Source organism: Ahaetulla prasina, chromosome 2 (genome assembly GCF_028640845.1).
Source record: "Ahaetulla prasina isolate Xishuangbanna chromosome 2, ASM2864084v1, whole genome shotgun sequence".
Taxonomy (NCBI): domain Eukaryota; kingdom Metazoa; phylum Chordata; class Lepidosauria; order Squamata; family Colubridae; genus Ahaetulla; species Ahaetulla prasina.
The window spans coordinates 10,122,596-10,143,632 of record NC_080540.1 but is presented as its reverse complement, the minus strand read 5'-3'; the positions used below and the strand labels follow the sequence as shown (position 1 = coordinate 10,143,632).

General features: G+C 39.3%; 1 protein-coding gene across 1 annotated transcript; it reads right to left on the bottom strand.

Annotated features, from left to right (window-relative positions):
• Nucleotides 1–1,821: 1,821 nt before the first annotated feature.
• Nucleotides 1,822–19,065, bottom strand: LOC131193529 (zinc finger protein 850-like). The gene is made up of 2 exons (XM_058173785.1): nucleotides 14,645–19,065; nucleotides 1,822–3,220 (listed from the first exon to the last, which is right to left on the bottom strand). The coding sequence occupies exons 1-2, from the start codon at nucleotides 16,060–16,062 to the stop codon at nucleotides 2,134–2,136; spliced, it is 2,505 nt and encodes an 834-aa protein (XP_058029768.1). The 5' UTR covers nucleotides 16,063–19,065; the 3' UTR covers nucleotides 1,822–2,133.
• Nucleotides 19,066–21,037: the final 1,972 nt, after the last annotated feature.

The window sequence follows — 21,037 nt, the reverse complement described above, 5'->3', positions numbered from 1 at the left end:
CTTTAGATGAGGCAGGTTTGGGCCACAACATTTCCTTTCTTTATGCTTCTTCCTTTTATCTCTCTTCCTCCCTATTGACTGCCAGGGATTAGCTCTCGCTGAGATGTTAGCAATGTCCACAGAACTGTGTGTACTGTTTTGTTGTTGTGTGTATGTGTGTGTGAGAGAGAGGAAACACCCTGAAGAAGGAAAAAACAGTTTGTGAATTGCTGTCAAGAAATCTCTAATAACGAATCCTTTAAACCAGGAGTCTTCAACCTTGGAAACCTCTGGGAGTTGAAGTCCTCAAGTCTTAAACTTGCCAAGATTGGAGACCCCTGGTTTAAACCACCAGGCATTGAGTGCCACCCCAAAGAGACTTGGGTTCATTTTTTCTGCTGCAGAATTGCTGTCCTTCTAACTTGCTTGTTGTTCTGGGAGGCTCCCACCATCAACAGTGTTTCCCCCAGAGAAGTCACAGACCTTCCTCAGGGAACATACAGCAGCAGGAGGAGAAAGTGGACTTTTGACTCCCCTCCAAGGAGCTTGGTGGGTCCCTACAAACTGTTCTGCATCTCCTATGAGATCCATGGGCAGCAAGCAATGAAAACCATGGCCTGTTTTCCAGTCTCATTCCCTGGGATCCCACCTGGCTCAAAGAATCCTTAAGTGGGAATTAAGCATGAGGATCTGGTTACTGCTTGCACCCTGTGCATTGAGAAAATCTTGTTCCTCTGCAGGCATATGAGCAACTGATCCTCCCAGCTCCTAAATCCTTGGGAGCCAACGGAAATCAGTCATCGAGTTTTGGGATGTAGAGAGGTTTGGATCTCCACTGAGTCACCCCTAAGAAAGTGCAGGTACCTATACATCAGCTTTCTGCAAAGTATTGGCCTCTGAGTCTTTTGCCCAAACTGTTTGGGAATAATAAATCTAACTCCTGTGGAGATTGGGAAGGCTGCTCAGAGCAATTCTTCCCTCTAGTGAGATTTAGGCTCTCCAAGGATGCAGATAAAAAGAATCTCTCCTATGTAGATGTGCTTTGGAAGCAAGAAGAAGGGATGTTTCCAGTTATCCTTCTGTGTTTCATTATTCTATTGATTGGATGAAGCTGCAAATCATTTAGCGGCTGTGCACACAAACAAGAACATAATAAACAATTATGGCACAGCACCTCCCTAATCTTGAGAAGCTAAGTAGGACAAGGTTCCCTCTTTAAGGTTTGCTTAGTTTCAAAAGTAGGTTTTGGGGAGTTATCCTGGCAAGGTTTTTTTGAAGCAGATTCCACCTATTCTCGGCTTGAGAGGACGGGACAAGTCAAAATCTCTGAGATCGCTTTCTGCCTAAAGCACAACCCAAAGGTGCTTTTTAAAGAGGCAACTGGACTTTCTGTTTTTTGTTTGAAGATGTTTCCCTTCTCATCCAAGAAGCTTCTTCAGATCTTCTTCAGGGCTGAAGAAGCTTCTTGGATAAGAAGCAAAATGTCTTCAAAGAATGAGAAAGTCCAGTCCCCTCTTGAAAAAGCACCTTTGGTGACCTGGATGACTGAGAATCTCCATAGACACTAAAGCCTTACATGGAGCATTTCAAACAGAAAACCCCAAAGAATGTATAAAAGCCCATCTATCCCAACCCCATTTTGCCAGCTGTCCCAGAACAACATGCTGCTGTTGGTTCTGCTCATCTATAAACAGAATCCTTCTTTCCAATCAGCCTCCTTTTTATTTCCATCTCCTTTCTCCTGGCTTAAAACCAGACCGGGTTTTTCTTCCTACAATTTATTTAGCCTTTAATACGTATGTATTATTTTATGTCTCTAAGCTGCCCACAGTTGTGTCATGGTAAACTTGGTGGCCAATATATTTTATAAATAAATAAATACAACTGAAGAGTCAGAACATTCAATAGCTATTGTTAAAAAAAATGTGCTGGGTTAAGCACAGTTGAACCTGATTAATACACGGTTGGGGGCACCAATAGAAATGAAATTCAAGCCTTCTCTACACTCATTGCTTGGGGCCTCATGTGGATTTTCTTGTGTGGAATAAGGGTGGAAGGTTTCCTGAAGCGTCGTCCATAGGGCACTCAAATAGTTTCTCCCCTGTGTGTATAAGGACATGATTTAGAAGGCTAGTCCTAATACTGAAATCTTTCTCACAGTCTGGACACTTCTATGGTTTCTCTCCTGTGTTGAGTTCTCTGGTGTATCACTAGGTTGGAATTCCAACTGAAACTTTTTCCACAAACAGGACACTCATACCGTTTCTCTCCTGTATGAGTGCTCTGGTGTTGAACCAGGGTGGAATTCTGACTGAAACTTTTCCCACAGTCAGGACATTTAAAGGGTTTCTCTCCTGTGTGAGTCCTCTGGTGTATCACGAGCTGGGAACTCCGAGTGAAACATTTCCCACAAATAGGACATTCAAACGGTTTCTCCCTTGTGTGAATCCTCTGGTGTTGAACCAGGGTGGAATTCTGAGTAAAACCTTTCCCACAGTCAGGACATTTAAACGGTTTTTCTCCTGTGTGAATCCTCTGGTGTTGAACCAGGCTGGAATTGTGACTGAACCTTTTACCACAGTCAGGACATATAAAGGGTTTTTCTCTTGTGTGAGTCCTCTGGTGTTCCATGAGGTGGGAATTCTGACTGAAACTTTTCCCACAAATAGGACATTCAAACGGTTTCTCTCCTGTGTGAGTCCTCTGGTGTTGAACCAGGCTGGAATTGTGACTGAACCTTTTACCACAGTCAGGACATATAAAGGGTTTTTCTCTTGTGTGAGTCCTCTGGTGTTCCATGAGGTGGGAATTCTGACTGAAACTTTTCCCACAAATAGGACATTTAAACGGTTTCTCTCCTGTGTGAATCCTCTGGTGTTGAACCAGGCTGGAATTGTGACTGAACTTTTTACCACAGTCAGGACATATAAAGGGTTTTTCTCTTGTGTGAGTCCTCTGGTGTTCCATGAGGTGGGAAATCTGACTGAAACTTTTCCCACAAATAGGACATTCAAACGGTTTCTCTCCCGTGTGAATCCTCTGGTGTATCACAAGGCTGGACCTGGTACTGAAACTTTTCTCATAGTCAGGACATTCAAAGGGTTTCTCTCCTGTGTGAGTTCTCTGGTGTATCACCAGGCTGGAATTTTTACTGAAACTTTTCCCACAAACAAGACATTCAAAGGGTTTCTCTCTTGTGTGAATCCTCTGATGTTTTACCAGGCTAGAATTAGTACAGAAACTTTTCTCACAATCAGGACATTCAAAGGGTTTCTCTCCTGTGTGAATCCTCTGGTGTTTCACCAGGCTGGAATTCTGAGTGAAACATTTCCCAAAATCAGGACATTCAAACTGTTTCTCCTTAGTGTGAGTCCACATTGCCATGCTCGCTATTTACTGCATTGAGAGCACTTGCAGGGCTTTTCTCCTGTGTGGGTCCTTCTATGCAAGAAAACGGAGTTGTTCTGATCAAAGGTTTTGCCACATTCAGAATATTTGTATGGTTTTTCTCCAGTCTGGATCCTCTCAGGCATAATCAGCTGTGATTTGTAAGTTGTATCTTTCCCACAACAGGAACGTCTTTGGAGCTTTTCCACAACTAATGTTCTTGAGGAGGTCAAAAATATGGACGATCCCTTGTTTACTGATGCTTTGATTTACTGGTGATTTTCTTCCTCCCAGAGTGAGGCCTGCAACACTGTCTGTCATACGTGGTTATCCAATTGACCTTTTCCTTCCCATTGACTTCCAGCTATTCCCCTTTTGCTGAATGGAAAAATAATCTCCCTTGACTTTTGATGTAATGCATGCTTGAAGTTCACCCTCTACCTTTCTGAGCTATAAATCTCTTCTTGATTTTCTCTAGTTTTTCTCTCACTTGCTGAGGAAAGTGAAGAATTGTATGGCTCTTTGAAGGAAATAGAAATATTTTGATTTCGGGGCTGACTTGCTTTGCTATTCAATGTTGCTGGTTATCCTCAGTTGTCCAGAGTGCTCTTATTGCCATCCTCTTTGTCTATAAGATTCAAATAAAAGGATATCTTTAAAGGTTGCAGAAGATGAGAAAAAAAGAAAAACATTACAATGAAAAATGATGAAATTCACTTGTTGACTAGGTAAATCACATATTCTTAGCAGAGCAAAGGGTTTTTTCAAATATAGTAAAGTGAAAAAGAAAGTACACCTTCTTACATTTCTATGGTTTTACTTATCAGGGTATCATAAATATAATCGCAACAGAACAGGAGAATAACAGAATTGGAAGGGACCTTGCAGGTCTTCTAATCCAGCCCCTGCTCAAGCAGGAGACCCCATGCCATTTGAGACAAGTGGCTGCCTCATCTCTTATGAAAAGCCTCCAGTGATGGAGTACCACAACTTCTGAAGGGAAGCTGTTCTGCTGTTCTCACCATTAGGAAATTTCTCACTGCTTCCATAATATAAAGAGGCCAAGTAGCAGCCAAGTACTGCTAATAACGTGCCCTCGATCAATTGATCATCAGGAAGTATGACTACATCTATAAAAGCCGAAGTCGTAGAAGTTTCCTGGTGTCCGGCATCGAGGTGTGTGTTAACACAATGCCAAAGAGTACAGACATCAGCAATAATCTTAGAGAAGCAATTGTTGCTGTTGATCAATTTCAGAAGGTTTAAACGGCCATTTCCAAACAATTTAAAATCCATCGTTCTACAGTGAGGAAGATTATTCACAAGTAGGAAACATTCAGGACAGTTGCCAATCTTCCTAGGAATAGATATCCAAGAAAATTCGCCCCGGGACTTCCGTCTGACATCGCAGCAAGATCGAATGCAAGGTTTGCATCTCTGCTCTCCCATTTCTTTCTACAGTTTTCCCCCTTGGAGGGCTCCAAAAGGAGCTAAAGCCATCCTGTAGGGGTGGTGAAGGAAAGAAGGGTGCCCTGCAGGTCACGGGGGAGGTGCAACTCTCCTGCCTGATCCAGGGCTCTTTCACACTCGACATCATTGGCTGCCATGAAGCTGGGACAGCCGAGGCAACAAAGGAACTAGAGGAGCGGCGTAAATGAATAGTGACTGGAACTGGGTGAGATGATTCTTTTGCTACCTAAAATTTAACCCTAAAAGGAAAATATATCCAGAAAAGAGACTCTTAGAACTATTTGTAAAAGTGGCAAACAATTATTCAGAGAAAAATTTCAGACCTGAAAGAAAGAAACCAAGGGGAGAACAAACATTTTTAAAATAAAATAAAATATAGAAAATTGGACTTCTAAGCTGGGTAGGTGCTGTTTTGGAAAAGCATTTTAAAATGCTGGAACTTTTTACTTAAATAACTGACTTTGTTTCTATAAGTCAAATTAAAATTGGATTAAGTACCAGTTAGAATTGAGCCGTCGAAACCTATGCTGCGGGCGCCACATACTGTTGAATTGGAAATATAAAGTATCCCTACAAGCCTGGGAAAATTTCTGATAAGAGAAATAAACAACATCTATCTGAAGACCTGATAATTATTGTTTTATATTTATCTACTCTATGATCATTGGAGGCTCAACTGCAAGACCAAGGAAGAGATCTAATTAAAGCGATCTTTGAATGTTAAAGACATATGACTAAATTTATAAAGTGGATTTAAGAAGACATCTAGAAAGCTTTCTGGACTACTTAAATGGAACTGATTAATTAACTGTGGAATATAAAGAACTGCTGTATTCTCTGGGGAATAATATTAGGCCTGAATATATGGTTTTTGGACTACTGAGCAAGAATGGGACTTACTAAAACAAGATGAGTTGCTCTATCAGGGGGAAATGAGTGGATTTTTGGAACAAATGGTGTTGATGTTTCAAAACATTAAGGACATTATCACAAAGAACTCTAGAGAGATAAAGAACCTAATGCATAGCACAGATAGGAAAACAGAAAACATTTAACAAGGGACACTTGTTGATCACTATGTCCAGGAAAGGAGGCAATAACAGAAAGAATGGAGGAAAAGACAGAACAGACAAATCAACAAATAAAGCAAGAAGATAAGAAGGAGAAGACAGTAAAGATAAAACTAACTGATGAAATAAAGCAAGGAAAAAATATTTTAAGAGATTTCAAAATGGATTGGGACAAACAGGATGATACTTTTGAAAGGGAGACAAGAGAGTTAGGAGTTTGGGCAGACATTCTAGAGGCCTGGTAGTTTAAGATGGGAGAAATATATAGACTGAATAGTAAAGATGTAGAGGTCGATAGAGGATAAAGATCCAAGAGAGAAGTATGGGAGGCAACCCAAAAAGCGAATAAAAATTGAAGCATTAAAACAGACAAGAGATGATGGATAGAAAATAAATTATTAGCATACTCAAAATTAGGAACTTTATTTACATCATTAATACATCAACGTAAAAGAAGAATAGCCATGTATATTAAGGAAAAATTAGAACCAAAATTTTTCTTTGAAGATGGAGAAAGTAGAGTCTTCTTGTTGGAAATAAAAATACATTTCAAATACTTTTGATAGAGCTATATGCCCAAAACAAAAAACAAGAAGATTTTTATAAGAGACTACACAGAAAAACATTAGAACTGGATTACGAACATATTTGCATAATGGGAGATTTTAATGTCGTAACCGATGCGGAATTGGATTATAAAACAATAAAGATAAATAAAAAAGCAAGGAAAACGATGCCAAAATCTTTTCGTACAATGACAGAAGAGTTGAGTATTCAAGATATTTGGAGACAAAAGCATTTAAAAGAAAAACAATTTACTTTCTATTCAAACAGACACTTATCATGGTCGAGAATAGATATGATATGGATGTTGGCAGACTTGACAGAGAATATACAGGAAGTGAATATTGGTTCAAATATATGGGCAGACCATAATCTAATGATGATAATATGGAAAGGACAGAAGAAAAGAACAAGATGGATTTTGAATACATTAATATTAAAAGAAAATGATTTGCAACGATTTGTGCTATTTATTTTGACATTAGAAGTCTTGAACAGGAACAGTCGAAATGATAATATAAAAGGAATGAAAATTTTAAAAAGTAGACTACAAACTGCAAGCTTTTGCTGATGATTTAGTACTTATTTTGGAAGAACCACTTACATCGGCTTCTAAACTATTAGAACAAATAGAGCAGCGGTTCTCAACCTGCTGCCCTCAACTCACCTGCCAGCTGCTGCTTCGACCCTCGCAAGAGCACAAAAGCCGCTCTGCACTCCACCTTCCTCCCATGAAGTCATCCGGAAGAGGAAGTTCCTCTGTGCTTCTCCTCTCCTCCCATCCTTTCCAGCAATGCAGTACTCAATGGTTTAAAAACTCCTTTTTTAAGCTCACAAGCGGATGGCACTAAAGTGTGGGTGGCTTTCTAGGCAAAGATATTGCCTGACTGCCATCTAGCGACAGAAGATAGAAAAACACAATTGTCCAGGCTCCACAAAGACGTTTGGAAGATATTTTCAGTAATTACATGGCAGCAGGTCCTTCTCGACTCCTAGCAACTGACCTTTGCAACTCAGCCAAGTATTAATGCAGCCCAGGATTGTATTGGTTATTTTGGCTGCTGTCACTCACTGTTGGATCACATTTAAGTGAGTGTCCACTGGGACTCCAAGATCCCTCTCACAGTTATGGGCATTAAACCAGCTTATACTGGCTTAATTCACCTAGTTTATATCTATGCAGTTGGTTTTTCTGGTTTAAGTGTAAAACTTTACTTTTATATGTGTAATATTTTGTTAGATAGGGGCCACGGTTCAAGTCTGTCAAGTCTTTTCTGGATCTTGAGTTTATCTTCTGGGGTTTTGGCAATTCTTGCCAGCTTAGTGTTGTCTGCAAATTTGATGAGTTTCCCCTTCTATCCCCTCGTCTAGATTGTTTATGAAGATTTTAACAGATTAACAGAGTTAGAAGGGACCTAATAGGTCATCTAGTCCAACCTGCTGCTCAAGCAGGAGACCCCACCCCATTTCTGACAAATGGCAGTCCAATCTTTTCTTGAAAGTCTCAAGTGATGAAGCTCCCACAACTTCTGAAGGCAAACTGTTCCATTGGTTGATTGTCCTCACTGTCAGAAAGTTCCTCCTCATTTCTAGATTGAATCTCTCCTTGGTCAGTTTCCATCCATTATTCCTTGTCTGGCCTTCAGGTGCTTTGGAAAACAGCTTGACCCCCTCTTCTGTGGCAGCCCCTCAAGTATTGGAAGACGGCTATCATGTCTCCCCTGGTCCTTCTCTTCACTAGACTAGCGATACCCAGTTCATGTAACCGTATGTTGTTTTAGTCTCTAGTCCCCTAATCATCCTGGTTGCCCTCATCTACACTTTTTCTAGAGTCTATAGTGTAGTGACCAAAACTGGATGCAGTACTTTTTGATCAGTGCTGGGTCTAAAATTCAATCTGGGGATACCCATTGCTTATTTCCCTCCATGTGGGTGTAGCTCCATTGAGTACAATTTGTCAGCCAGTTAGGAATCCAGCTTGTGGTGGTACTGTCTATTTCACATTTTTCTAGATTTCCCAGAAGTAGATTGTGATCTACAGTACTTTATCAAATGCTTTACTGAAATATAAGTATACCATGCCCACATTTTGCTGGTCCACTAATTTAGTCATTTTGTCAAAGAATGAAATAAGGTTTGTTTGGCATGATCTCTTTTTGATCAACCCATGTTGGCTACTAGTTATAATTTTGCTTCATTCTAGGTGTTCACAGATTTGTTGCCTGGATATGTTTTCCAAGATGTTACCAGGTATTAATGTCAGGCGGATTTGTCTGTAAATTCCTGTATAGAATAGAATAGAATTTTATAGAATAGAATTTTATTGGCCAAGTGTGATTGGACACACAAGGAATTTGTCTTGGTGCATATGCTCTCAGTGTACATAAAAGAAAAGATACGTTCATCAAGGTACAACATTTACAACACAATTGATGATCAATATATCAATATAAATCATAAGGATTGCCAGCAACAAGTTATAGTCATACAGTCATAAGTGGAAAGAGATTGGTGATGGGAACTATGAAACGATTAATAGTAGTGCAGATTCAGTAAATAGTTTAACAGTATTGAGGGAATTATTTGGTTAGCAGAGTGATGGCCTTCAGGAAAAAACTGTTCTTGTGTCTAGTTGTTCTGGTGTGCAGTGCTCTATAGCGTCGTTTTGAGGGTAGGAGTTGAAACAGTTTATGTCCAGGATGCGAGGGATCTGCAAATATATATATATATATATATTTTAACCGTTTTTTTTTTTTTTATAAAAAGTTTTATTTTTACAATCATATCAAATAATTCATCCAATGTACAGTTATATACAATTAGTCGGGCTTGCCCAGTCACCACCCCCCTTTTTAACACTCTTCCCTCTTCTACCTTCTTCTACTTTCCAGACCTTCCTCTCCTTCTCTTATCTACATCCTCTCCTCCCTCCACCCTACACCTTCCTTCTCCCTCTTCTACCCCTCTTCCTTCCTCTTCTCCTCTTTCCTACCTCCTACTCTCTCTTTTTTTTTTTGTTTTTGTTTACATTTATACCCCGCCCTTCTCCGAAGACTCAGGGCGGCTTACAGTGTATAAGGCAATAGTCTCATTCTATTTGTATATTTTTTTTTTACAAAGTCAACTTATTGCCCCCCCAACAATCTGGGTCCTCATTTTACCTACCTTATAAAGGATGGAAGGCTGAGTCAACCTTGGGCCGGGCTCGAACCTGCAGTAATTGCAGGCTTTGTGTTCTTAATAACAGGCTTTGTGTTCTTAATAACAGGCATTACCAGCCTGCGCTATTCACCGGCCCCTATTTCTCCCTCCCCACCGTTCTAAAATGGTAACTGGGCAGACCCAACCCTGCATTAATTATATTTATACATCTTCAATAATCCCTGTACATTAACCATCACTCCATCTCTACCAAACCCCCCATTCCCTCCCCTTACCCCCACCCGACTTCCCAGAACAAAATGCAGGGTATCAAAACTAACAATCATAATCTAAAATAATTCCTAAATTATAATCTCTAGTCACACCACACTTAGTCACACTCTCAATTCCCCTCTCCTTCAAAAATATATCTAATACAAAATATTTCCTAAATTTACTCATATGCTATTCGATATTTTTTTATCTGATACTTATTTTGAATATAATCAATCCACATTTTCCATTCTAAAATATATTTTCTAGTGTATAGTCTTTCAAGTAAGCGGAGATTTTGCCATCTCTGCCAGATTTGATACTTTGAGTGTCCATTCTTCAATTGTAGGTAATTCTTCTTTCTTCCAATACTGAGCAATCAAAAGTCTTATGGCTGTTATTAAGTTCAAAATCAATTTAGTCTCTATAGCTATACAATCCATAATTATTCCTAGTAGAAAGAACTGCGGAGTAAACTTAATCTTTTTCAAAATATTCTGCATGATCCACCATACTTTAATCCAAAATGCTTTAACTTTTTTACAAGTCCACCATATATGGTAATAAGTGGCATCTTCACAATCGCATCTCCAACATTTAGCCTGTACATTAGGATACATACATGACAACTTTTTGGGGTCTAAATGCCATCTATAAAACATCTTATAAAAATTTTCTCTCATATTTTGCGCTTGTGTAAATTTAACATTCCTCACCCAAATTCTTTCCCAAGTTTCCAACATTATTGGTTGCTGAAAATTTTGTGCCCACTTAATCATACAATCCTTAACTAGTTCGGACTCTGAGTCTATTTCTACTAATACATTATACAACCTCTTAATATGCTGTTGGCCTTGATCTCTCATTTGTTTTAACAAATTATCCTCAGTTTGCTTAACACCTATTTTTGGATCTAATTGTCCATATTGGAACCATGTATAATTTTTCCCTTCTTCCCCCATCTTTTCTCTGGATTTTAATTGTAATTCCCCCTTTTCCATACAAAGAAGTTCTTTATAGGTAACTACCTCCATCTTTTGATATATATTTATATTTTCTATCATGTGTCTCGGGATTGCCCATATTGGAATCTTTCCATCTAATTTATATTGATATTTCCTCCAAACCCTCAATAATGCATTTCTAATTATATTATTTTTAAATATTTTATCTACTTTCTTATCATATAATATATAGGCGTGCCACCCATATAACAAACCATACCCTTCTATATTCAAAACTCTTTCCTCAGTTAAATTAATCCAATCAGTAATTAATGATAAAACAACTGCTTCATAATACAATTTCAAGTTAGGCATTTTAAGACCCCCTTTCCTTGTATCCTGCATTATTTTTAATTTTATTCTTGGTTTTTTGCCCATCCATACAAAGTTATTAACCCCCTTTTGCCATTCCTGTAATTTGATATCATTCTTAAGCACCGGTATCATTTGAAATAAAAATAGAAACCTGGGCAAAACATTCATTTTTATAGCCGCTATTCTTCCCAACAAGGATAGTTGTAACTTCTTCCAACTCTCCATTTCTTTCCATACCTTCTGCCACAATACCTCATAATTATTTTTATATAATTTGACGTTTGAAGCTGTAATATATATTCCTAAATATTTAACCTTTTTAACGATTTCAAAACCTGTAGTTCTTTCTAACTCTTCTTTTCTAAGAGCAAATTCCATATTTCTATATTGTATCAAAACTATTTCATCCTCTGTTTTTTCCATTTTACTTTGAAATTCATCCATTTTATTTTCTAATTTTAAATTATGTTGCTTAATTTCTGCAACCTCCTCTTCTAATAAAATCACATTTGTTGCCAAACTTTGTACTGCCATTACAAATCCTTCTTTAACTTCATTTCCCACTTGAATTTCTGATATCTGCTCTTTCATTTCAGACATCTCATCAGTTATTACTTTAAATTTTTCTTCTATAAAGCCTTTTAAGTTCTCTTGTAACGCCTCTAAATTCAATGTTCTAGTCTCTGCTGTATGAGCTGGAGAGGCACCAGCTGATAAAGTTCCAGAGCTCTTTGTTACAGTAGACTTTAATTGTTTGGCTGCCATCTTCTATAAAATTATTTATTTATTTATTTCCAACTTAATATTCACTTTAAATCTTCTTAACTTCTAAGAAACACAGTCTTTTAAAGCAATATTTAAAAATCTCCCTAGATTCTATCAGCAGGCAGCAAAGAGTTAAAGAGTTAAAGCAGCAAGTAACATGCAAATTACCAACTGCAGACGGCAAACGCTGAAAGTATCGCTTTCGCTTTCCACTCGTTAACTTGTTAACAATTCGCCTCCATTTTCTTGCTGTTTTCAAGCTTGTTACAAAGTAACGGGGAATCGGCTTAGCTACTTGCATAAAGTTCTCCCACTTTCGTTCTGTCCGGTATAATCCTTTATTGTCCAAAATAAATCTCGGCGTTTGGTCGTGGTGATTGGTTCCACCAAAGCAGAAGAATCCTCGGATCTGGAGCACTTCGGGTTACTGGAGGGAACTTAACCCTTCAAACCCCTTTTTTCTCAGGGGCTTTAGGGAAATTCAACCTCTGCCCTCAGCTCACCACCTTCTCCTTCTCCCGAAGAGGGGGTTTTCCGAACCGCTGGACAGCAGATTTAAGCTGTCCTAGCGATTCCACATAATCCAGAGGTTGGTGATCATAAAGATCACCGCCATCACCTACGGTGCCAAACCGGAAGTCTTTTATATATATATATTTTTAACCGTTTTGATGATGGGAACAACATCAGCTCTTTTCCAGTCTTCAGCTATATAAAGTCCTGAACTGTCAGGGTAATAATGATTTAATAGCTGACCAGCTGCTGTAATGTAGTAATACTGTAATGTTGTAATGGTGATGCAATGGTAGCAATGAGTCAACAGGGTTATTACCAGGTATTAATGTCAAGCTAATCTTGCCTGTAATTTCCTGGATTTCCCCCCACCCCTCTTTTGAAGATGGGAACCCCATTAGAACTTTTCCAATCCTGTTACAGATAGTCTTGAAATTACAACCACAATTGAGTCCAAAAGTTATGTGGTTAAGTGTGAAACTTGTTAAGTGGGTTTTGCCCCATTTTACGACTTTTCTTGCTACATTTGTTAAGTGAATCATTGCCGTTGTTAGATTAGTAACGCGTTTATACACGTTTGTTAAGTGAATCTGGTTTCCCCATTGAGTTTGGTTGTTAGCAGGTCACAAAAGGAGATCACATGACTCTGGGACACTGCACCCATCATAAATCTGAGTTTGTTGAGCATCCAAATGTAAATTATATGACCATGGAGGTGCTACAATGGTTGTTACTTTATAAGTCACTTTTTTCAGTGTCATTGTAACTTCAGTCACTAAATGAAATGTTGTAAATCGAGGACTATCTCTAGTCCCCCCATATTCCAAGGTCTTTGAAACATATGTTTCAATGGTTCTGAAATCACCTTCGGAACTCTGGGATGCAGTCCGTCCCAACCCAGTGATTTGAATTGGTCTAGAGCTGACAGGTGTTCTCTTATATTATTTTTGAATATTCTGATTTGCATTCCTAATCTGGCATTTATGATTCTGTTTTTGATAAGTTGTGTCATGTTTTCTTTTTGGGTAAAGTATCTTCTTTATACCCGCTTCTTATACTCCTGTGAATTAGCAAGATTTGTCTGAGACTCCTCTGAATAGGATCCACATGCTGCGGACTTGGGAGATGTTTCTCCCCTCCCCCCCCAACTCTTTAGCGATGGAGTCTGCATATCTTCCAAGGCCATTTTCCTCAGTCTGAGCATACGATAAGAATATAGTGCTGGGCTGGGATCAGGAGATACACGTTGTGTCCTCCACTCAGTCAAGGAAAGTCCACAGTGATTATCCATACAGACCACTGAGTTACATTGTTAAGAGTGTGCACAGCGTGACTACTATTTTGAGACAACCCAGGAGCAAAATACAGTACACAGAGGTTTTTCAAACAGTGGTTTATCTACAAGTTATATATATACATACACATGCTAAGCAAAGCCAGGCACTCAATCAATCAATCTTCAACTGTAACACGAAGTATACACGGAGAGAAGTTCACAGCAGGATTTGCGAATAAAGCTGGAGATCCTGTGCTCAAAACCACAATCCCTTTTCTCAATTTAATATCCCTACACCTTTTCTCCATAAAGGTCACTTGCAAGGCACAACAGCCTTTACATCTGAAATTTTACGCTAGTTTTGTCACTGCCCAAAATTTCCCCAATATATTTGCTATTCACATGGTATCTTCCACTTGCGTGCCTCATTCTTGACACAAAATGAACTTTGAAACTCCTCTACTTCGCTTCTCATTTTCTCCTTATATGAGGAGCCATATTTTTGCACAATTGCACATAATTGCACGATTTCTGCAAAAATAAATATCCAGCAACTTCTGCTGATGTCCAGATAGCCATTATCAAACAAATATGTTGCAATTTTTTTCTTTTTTCCTTCCCACCTAATATCATTACATATTTGCCTACAAAAAATCAGGCAAATACAAATTCTTTGTAGTCAGATTAAATAGTCAGTTTCTCAGCTGAACTTACAATAGGACATTAGAAATGAAATTCAAGCCTTCTCTACACTCATCACTTTGGGTCTCATGTGGATTTTCCTGTGTGCAATAAGGCTGGAATGTTGCCTGAAGGATCGTCCACACCTGGGACACTTAAATGGTTTCTCCCCTGTGTGTATACGGACATGATTTATAAGGTTACACCTGGTACTAAGATCTTTCCCACAGTCAGGACACTCATACGGTTTCTCTCCTGTGTGAGTCCTCCGGTGTGTGACCAGACTAGAATTGTGACTGAATTTTTTCCCACAATCAGGACATTCAAAGGGTTTCTCTCCTGTGTGAGTCCTCTGGTGTATCATGAGCTGGGAACTTTGAGAGAAACTTTTTCCACAATCAGAACATTCAAAGGGTTTCTCTCCTGTGTGAATCCTCTGGTGGCTAATGAGGTGGGAACGCTTACCGAAACTTTTCCCACAATCAAGACACTGAAAGGGTTTCTCTCCTGTATGAATCCTTTGGTGTATTACCAGATAGTTATTCTGACTAAAACTTTTCCCACAAACAGGACATTCAAATGGCTTTTCTCCTCTGTGAGTCCTTTTGTGTATCACCAGGTTGGAATTGTTACTGAAACGTTTCCCACAAATAGGACATTCAAACGGTTTCTCTCCTGTGTGAGTCCTCTGGTGTATCACAAGGCTGGACGTGTTATTGAAACTTTTCCCACAATCAGGACATTCAAAGGGTTTCTCTCCTGTATGAGTCCTCTGGTGTATCACCAGGCTGGAATTGGTATAGAAACATTTCTCACAATCAGGACATTCAAAGGGTTTCTCTCCTGTGTGAGTCCTCTGGTGTATCACAACACTGGACCTGGTACTGAAACTTTTCTCACAATCAGGACATTTAAAGGGTTTCTCTCCTGTGTGAGTCCTCTGGTGTATCACAACACTGGACCTGGTACTGAAATGTTTCTCACAATCAGGACATTCAAAGGGTTTCTCGCCTGTGTGAGTCCTCTGGTGTTTCACCAGGCTGGAATTCTGACTGAAAGTTTTCCCACAATCAGGACATTCAAAGGGTTTCTCTCCTGTGTGAGTCCTCTGGTGTTTCACCAGGCTGGAATTGGTACTGAAACTTTTCTCACAATCTGAACATTCAAAGGGTTTTTCACCTGTGTGAGTTCTCTGGTGTATCACCAGGCTGGAATTCTGACTGAAACTTTTCCCACAATCAGGACATTCAAAGGGTTTTTCTCCTGTGTGAGTCTTCTGGTGTTTCACAAGGCTGGAATTGGTACTGAAACTTTTCTCACAATCGGGACATTCAAATGGTTTCTCATCTGTGTGAGTTCCCTGGTGTGCAACAAGGTGGGAATTCTGACTGAAACTTTTCCCACAAACAGGATATTCAAAGGGTTTCTCTTCTGTGTGAGTCCTCTGGTGTCTAATCAGGCTGGAATTATCGCTGAAACATTTCTCACAATCAGAATATTCAAACGGTTTCTCCCTGGTGTGAGTCCTCTGGTGTAAGTGGTGAGTCCACGTTGCCATGCTCGCTAAAGCATTTACCATATTGGGTGCACTTCTAGGGCTTCTCTCCTGTGTGAGTTCTTCCATGATCCACAATGGAGTTGTTTTGACCAAAGTTATATGTAAGGTTTTTCTTCACTCTGAATCCTCTACTGCATAATCAAGTGTGATTTGCAAGTTGTTCCTATGGAGCTCTTCCACAACTCATATTCTTAAGGAGGTAAAAAATATGGATGATCCCTTGTTTAGTTGTGCTTTATTCAAGCCGTTTTCGTCCTCCCAGAACACTGTCTACTCTACATGGGTTTCTAATTTACCTTTTCCTCCCCACTGATGTCCAGATATTTCCCTCTTTGGCTGAATGAAAAAATAATCTCCCTTGACTTTTCATGTAATATGTGCTTGAATTTCACACTCTACTTTTCCCAGCTCGAAATCTCTTCCTGATTTTCTCTCGTTTCTCTCTCAATTGCTGAGGAAAGTGAAGAATTGTGTGGTTCTGTGAAGGAAATGGAAAATATTTTGATTTCTGGACTGACTTGCTTTACTATTCAAAGTTACTTGTTATTCTCAGTTATCCGGAATGCTCTTCATTGCCTTCCTCTTTGTCTATAAAATTCAGATAAAAGTGTATCTTTAATTGTGCATAAAATGGTTGCAGAAGATAAGAAAAAAAGAAAAAAGAATAGAATAGAATAGAATAGAATTTTATTGGCCAAGTGTGATTGGACACACAAGGAATTTGTCTTGGTGCATATGCTCTCAATGTACATAAAAGAAATTATCTTACAATGAAAAACAAAAATCCCACAATACTCCAATACGCTCTTAAATTAATCATGATTCATTTGACACATGGAAGACTACCCAGATCCAAGTTTGAATATCCATTCAGTGATGAAATTCACTTGTTGACTGGGCCAATCACAAATTCTTAGAGCAAAGGGTTGTTTTCAAATACAGGCAAGTGGAAAAAAACTACACCCTCTTTGATATCTTTGGTTTTACATATCAGGGCATAAAAATATAATTGCAACAAAAAAAATTAATAGAATTTGAAAGGATCTTGGAGGTCTTCTAATCCAGCCCCTGCTTAAGGAGGAGACCCTACACCAGTGGTAGTCAACCTGGTCTCTACTGCCCACTAGAGGGCATTCCAACTTTCATGGTGGGCGGTAGGGGTTTTGTCCGATTCTGAAGCACTTTCCTTTTTAATTTAATTGACTTTTTAAAAAAATTTCATAGAATTATTTAAAAACATTTTCATTAGGTTTTCATAAAATTCCCCGTGACAATTTAAATTTCTGAAAATATACTATTTGTATCGCCCGCGCATAAGTTTAGTTCATGTTATGTAAGTGAAACTAAATGGCGATATAGTGCGACCGCAAACAAAAGAGCCTTGTCCCAGAATAGCTCGCGCATCTCCCCCCAAACCGGTGGACATTTTAGAAAATAAAAAATAGAAAATTTTACTACTAACAGAGTTAGTACTCTGTAATACAAAAGTGGGCAGTATGTATAAAAAGGTTGACTACCCCTGCCCTACACCATTTCAGACAAGTGGCTGCCTCGTCACTTCTGAAAAGCCTCCAGTGATGAAGCACCACAACTTCTGAAGGCCAGCCATTCTGCTGGTTAATTGTTCTTACCATTAGGAAATTTCTCACTGCTTCCATAGTATAAAGAGGTGAAGTAGCAGACAAGTATTGCTAAAAAAATATATCTATAAAAGCTGAAGTTGTAGGAGTTTCCTGGTCTTTGGCATTGAGGTGTGTGTTAACACAATGCCAAAGAGTAAAGACACAATCAATGATCTTAGAGAAGCAATTGTTGCTGCCCACCTATTTGGGAAGGTTTAAACGGCCACTTCCAAACAATTTAAAATCTATCATTCTACTGTGAGGAAGATTATTCACAAGTGGAAAACATTCCACACAGTTGGCAATCTTCCCAGGAGTGGACATCCAAGAAAATTCACCCCAAGGTCAGATGAATAAGAGTTATATCTCAGACTCTACAGGCTTCCGATATCATGTTAAATGTTAAGATTCATGATTCATGAGAGTGCAATTAGAAAAAGACTGAACAAGTATAGTTTGTTTGGAAGGGTTGTGAGGAGAAACCCTCTTGTCTCTAAAAAGGTCATAGCAGCACGGCTGAGGTTTGCAAAGTTGCATCTGAACAAATCACAGGAATTCTGGAACATTGTCCTTTGTACAGACCAGACCAAAGTGGAGATGGCTGGCTTTAATGTACAGTGACATGTTTGACAAAAAGCAAACACAAGCACAAGCATCTCAAACAAACCGTCAAGCATGGTGGTGGAGGGGTGATGATTTGGGCTTGTTTTGCAGCCACAGGACCTGGACACTTTGCACTCTTTGAGTGGACCATGAACCTCTGTGTATACCAAAGTGTCCTAGAGTCAAAAGTGAGGCCATCTATCCAATAGTCAAAGCTTGGCTGATATAGGATTATACAAAAGGACAATGGTCGCAAAATACATTAGCAAATCTACAACATAATGGCTGAGAAAGAAAAGGATCAAGTTGTTGTAATGGCAAAGTCCAGACCTCAACCCGCCGCGAGCTTAAAACATACTTATTTAATTGCGCAGGACTGAGTTAGATTTTAAATTTATGGGTTTTAAATTGGGTTTTATTCCTATATTTTTAATTATTGGGCTTTTAGAATAAGTTTTTTAATTGTTTTTATATTGTATTTATGTGTTTTTTTAAGTGCCTGTAAACCGCCCTGAGTCCTTCGGGAGATAGGGCGGTATATAAATATGATCAAATAAAAACCCAATTGGCAGGACTTCAAGCGAGTTGTGTATAAGAAAACACCCAGAAACCTCAATGAACTGAAGTAATCATGTAAAAAAGAGTGAGCCAAAATTTCTGCCCAACGCTAAAAGAGACTGATAAAAGTCATACAGAAAATAATTACTTCTAGTTGTTGCTGCTAAAGGTGGTTCTACAAAATATTGAATCATACGTTTTTTTACACATGACATCTCTGTTTTGGCTTTCTTTTTATAAAATAAATGATGATCTGATGTAATATGTCATGTGTTCATGTTCATCTGTGGTTGTACTTACCAACTTTTAAGAACTTCTAAGGACCAATTGATTTTTACTATATCCTGATATATAAAATCATAGAAGTCAAGGAGAGTGTACTTTCTTTATCACATGACTGTATATCTGGAAGTCCTGGAGAGACAGTATGCATTTGCAAATATATACACTCAGAAAAATAAAAATATACAAACCTACGATATGGAGAAAATACGTATCTTTCACGCCTGAAAAATATCTAAAAATGATTACAGTCAAACATTCTATGCTAAATTTAATCAGGAATTTGATGAATTGGATGATTGCTCATCTGTCGAGATGGCAATGCTGAAGTTCAGACCTCAACAGGCTTCTGAGGCTATGGAAACCTTCACAGGAAACCACTAGCTTTTGGGTTAGGCACCTGACCAAAATCACAGAAGGCATGCTTGACTATTTTTATAATTTTTATGATTTCTATATTTCTATATCTTATCTGTCGTGTGCCAGCTGCCTCTTACTTTATGTAATGAAGTGAAAGCAAAAAAATTATAAATATCTGGGTTCCTTGCAGCCACCAGTTTCACAGCCTGCAGCCCCAGTGGGCTTCCATCTGGGGAGGGAAGGAACCTGCAGCAGCAGCAGCAGCTGACCTGCTTCAGCCCAGTTGCTTCTCTGCTTCCAGGCCGTGGAGGGAACCGAACAGCCCGACTTGCTCCCGGACTCTCCTCCCACCTGCTGCCCTCAACTCACCTGCCAGCTGCTGCTTCAACCCTGGGAAGAGTAGAAAAGCCGCTCTGCACACCACCTTCCTCCCATGAAGTCATCCGGAAGAGGAAGTTACTCTGTGCTTCTCCTCTCCTCCCATCCTTTCTAGCAATGCAGTACTCAATGGTTTAAAATTTCTTTTTTAAGCGTAATCACGGTTGGCCCCACTGTATCTATGCCTTTCTCGGCACAGATGTTGTCTGTCCGCCATCTAGCGACAGGAGGTGGAAAAACACGCTTGTCCAGGCTCCACCAAAGCTTTGGAAGATAATTTTAGTGATTACATGGCAGCAGGTTGTTTTCGTCCTAGCAACTGACCTTTGCAATTGAGCCAAGTCAAATAGTGAAATGTGACATTACTTAGCATCGTTTTTTGTGCCTTTGGATCAGTCTTGATGCCTGGCCTTTCAGTTTCCTAGACAAGGATTTATGGAAATGGTACCCCCCCCTCTGCCGCACTTTCCTGCTTCCTAGACTTCAGAGGACTGGCTAATGTTGAACAGATGGTTTTGCCCTTCAGGTGCAACTCGAACTTAATGTTTCTGTGTCTTTAACCTGGTGCCTTCACCACTACACCAAACTGGATCTTCTTCCTCCCCACAAAATATGGGGAGGATCTGTTCCTGCTGCTCCAACAGCAAATTCAGGGCTGCAGCTTTCAAGATAAATCAATCTATCAGGATAGATCTGGAGGAGACCTTAGTGGTCTTGAGTCAAACTCCCTGATCAAGCAGGAGACCCTAAGTTGCTTCTCTCCTTCATTAGTTTCCATCCGTTGTTCCTTCTCTTGCCTTGTGGTCCTTTGGAAAATAAGTTGACCCCATCCTCTTTATGGCAGCCACTCAAATATTGGAATACTACTATCATGCCTCCGCTTGTCCTTTTTTTCATTAGACTAGACATACCCAATTCCTTTAACCATTTTATGTTTTAGCTTCCAGCCCCCTAATCATCTTTGTTGCTCTTCTCTGCACTCTTTCCAGAGTCTCAATATCTTTTTATATTGTGGTGACTAGAATTGGATGCAGTGTTCCAAATCTGGTCTTACTAAGGCTTTGTAAAATGGTACTATAACTTCACGTGATCTTAATTCTATCTCTCTATTAATGCATTTTAGGATTGTATTGGTTATTTTTGCTGCTGCCACTCAGTGTTGGCTCACATTTAAGTGAGTGTCCACAAGGACTCCAAGATCCCTCTTACCGTTACTGTCATTAGGGGTGTCTTCCCCC

Coding starts and splice junctions, on each gene's coding strand:
- LOC131193529 (XM_058173785.1), bottom strand. CDS start 16,062: ATGGAAGAACTCACACAGGAGAGAAGCCCTAGAAGTGCACCCAATATG. Junction 3,221..14,644: donor GGGAAAGATCTTAGTACCAG/GTGTAACCTTAT, acceptor TTGTGAGAAAAG/TTTCTGTACTAATTCTAGCC.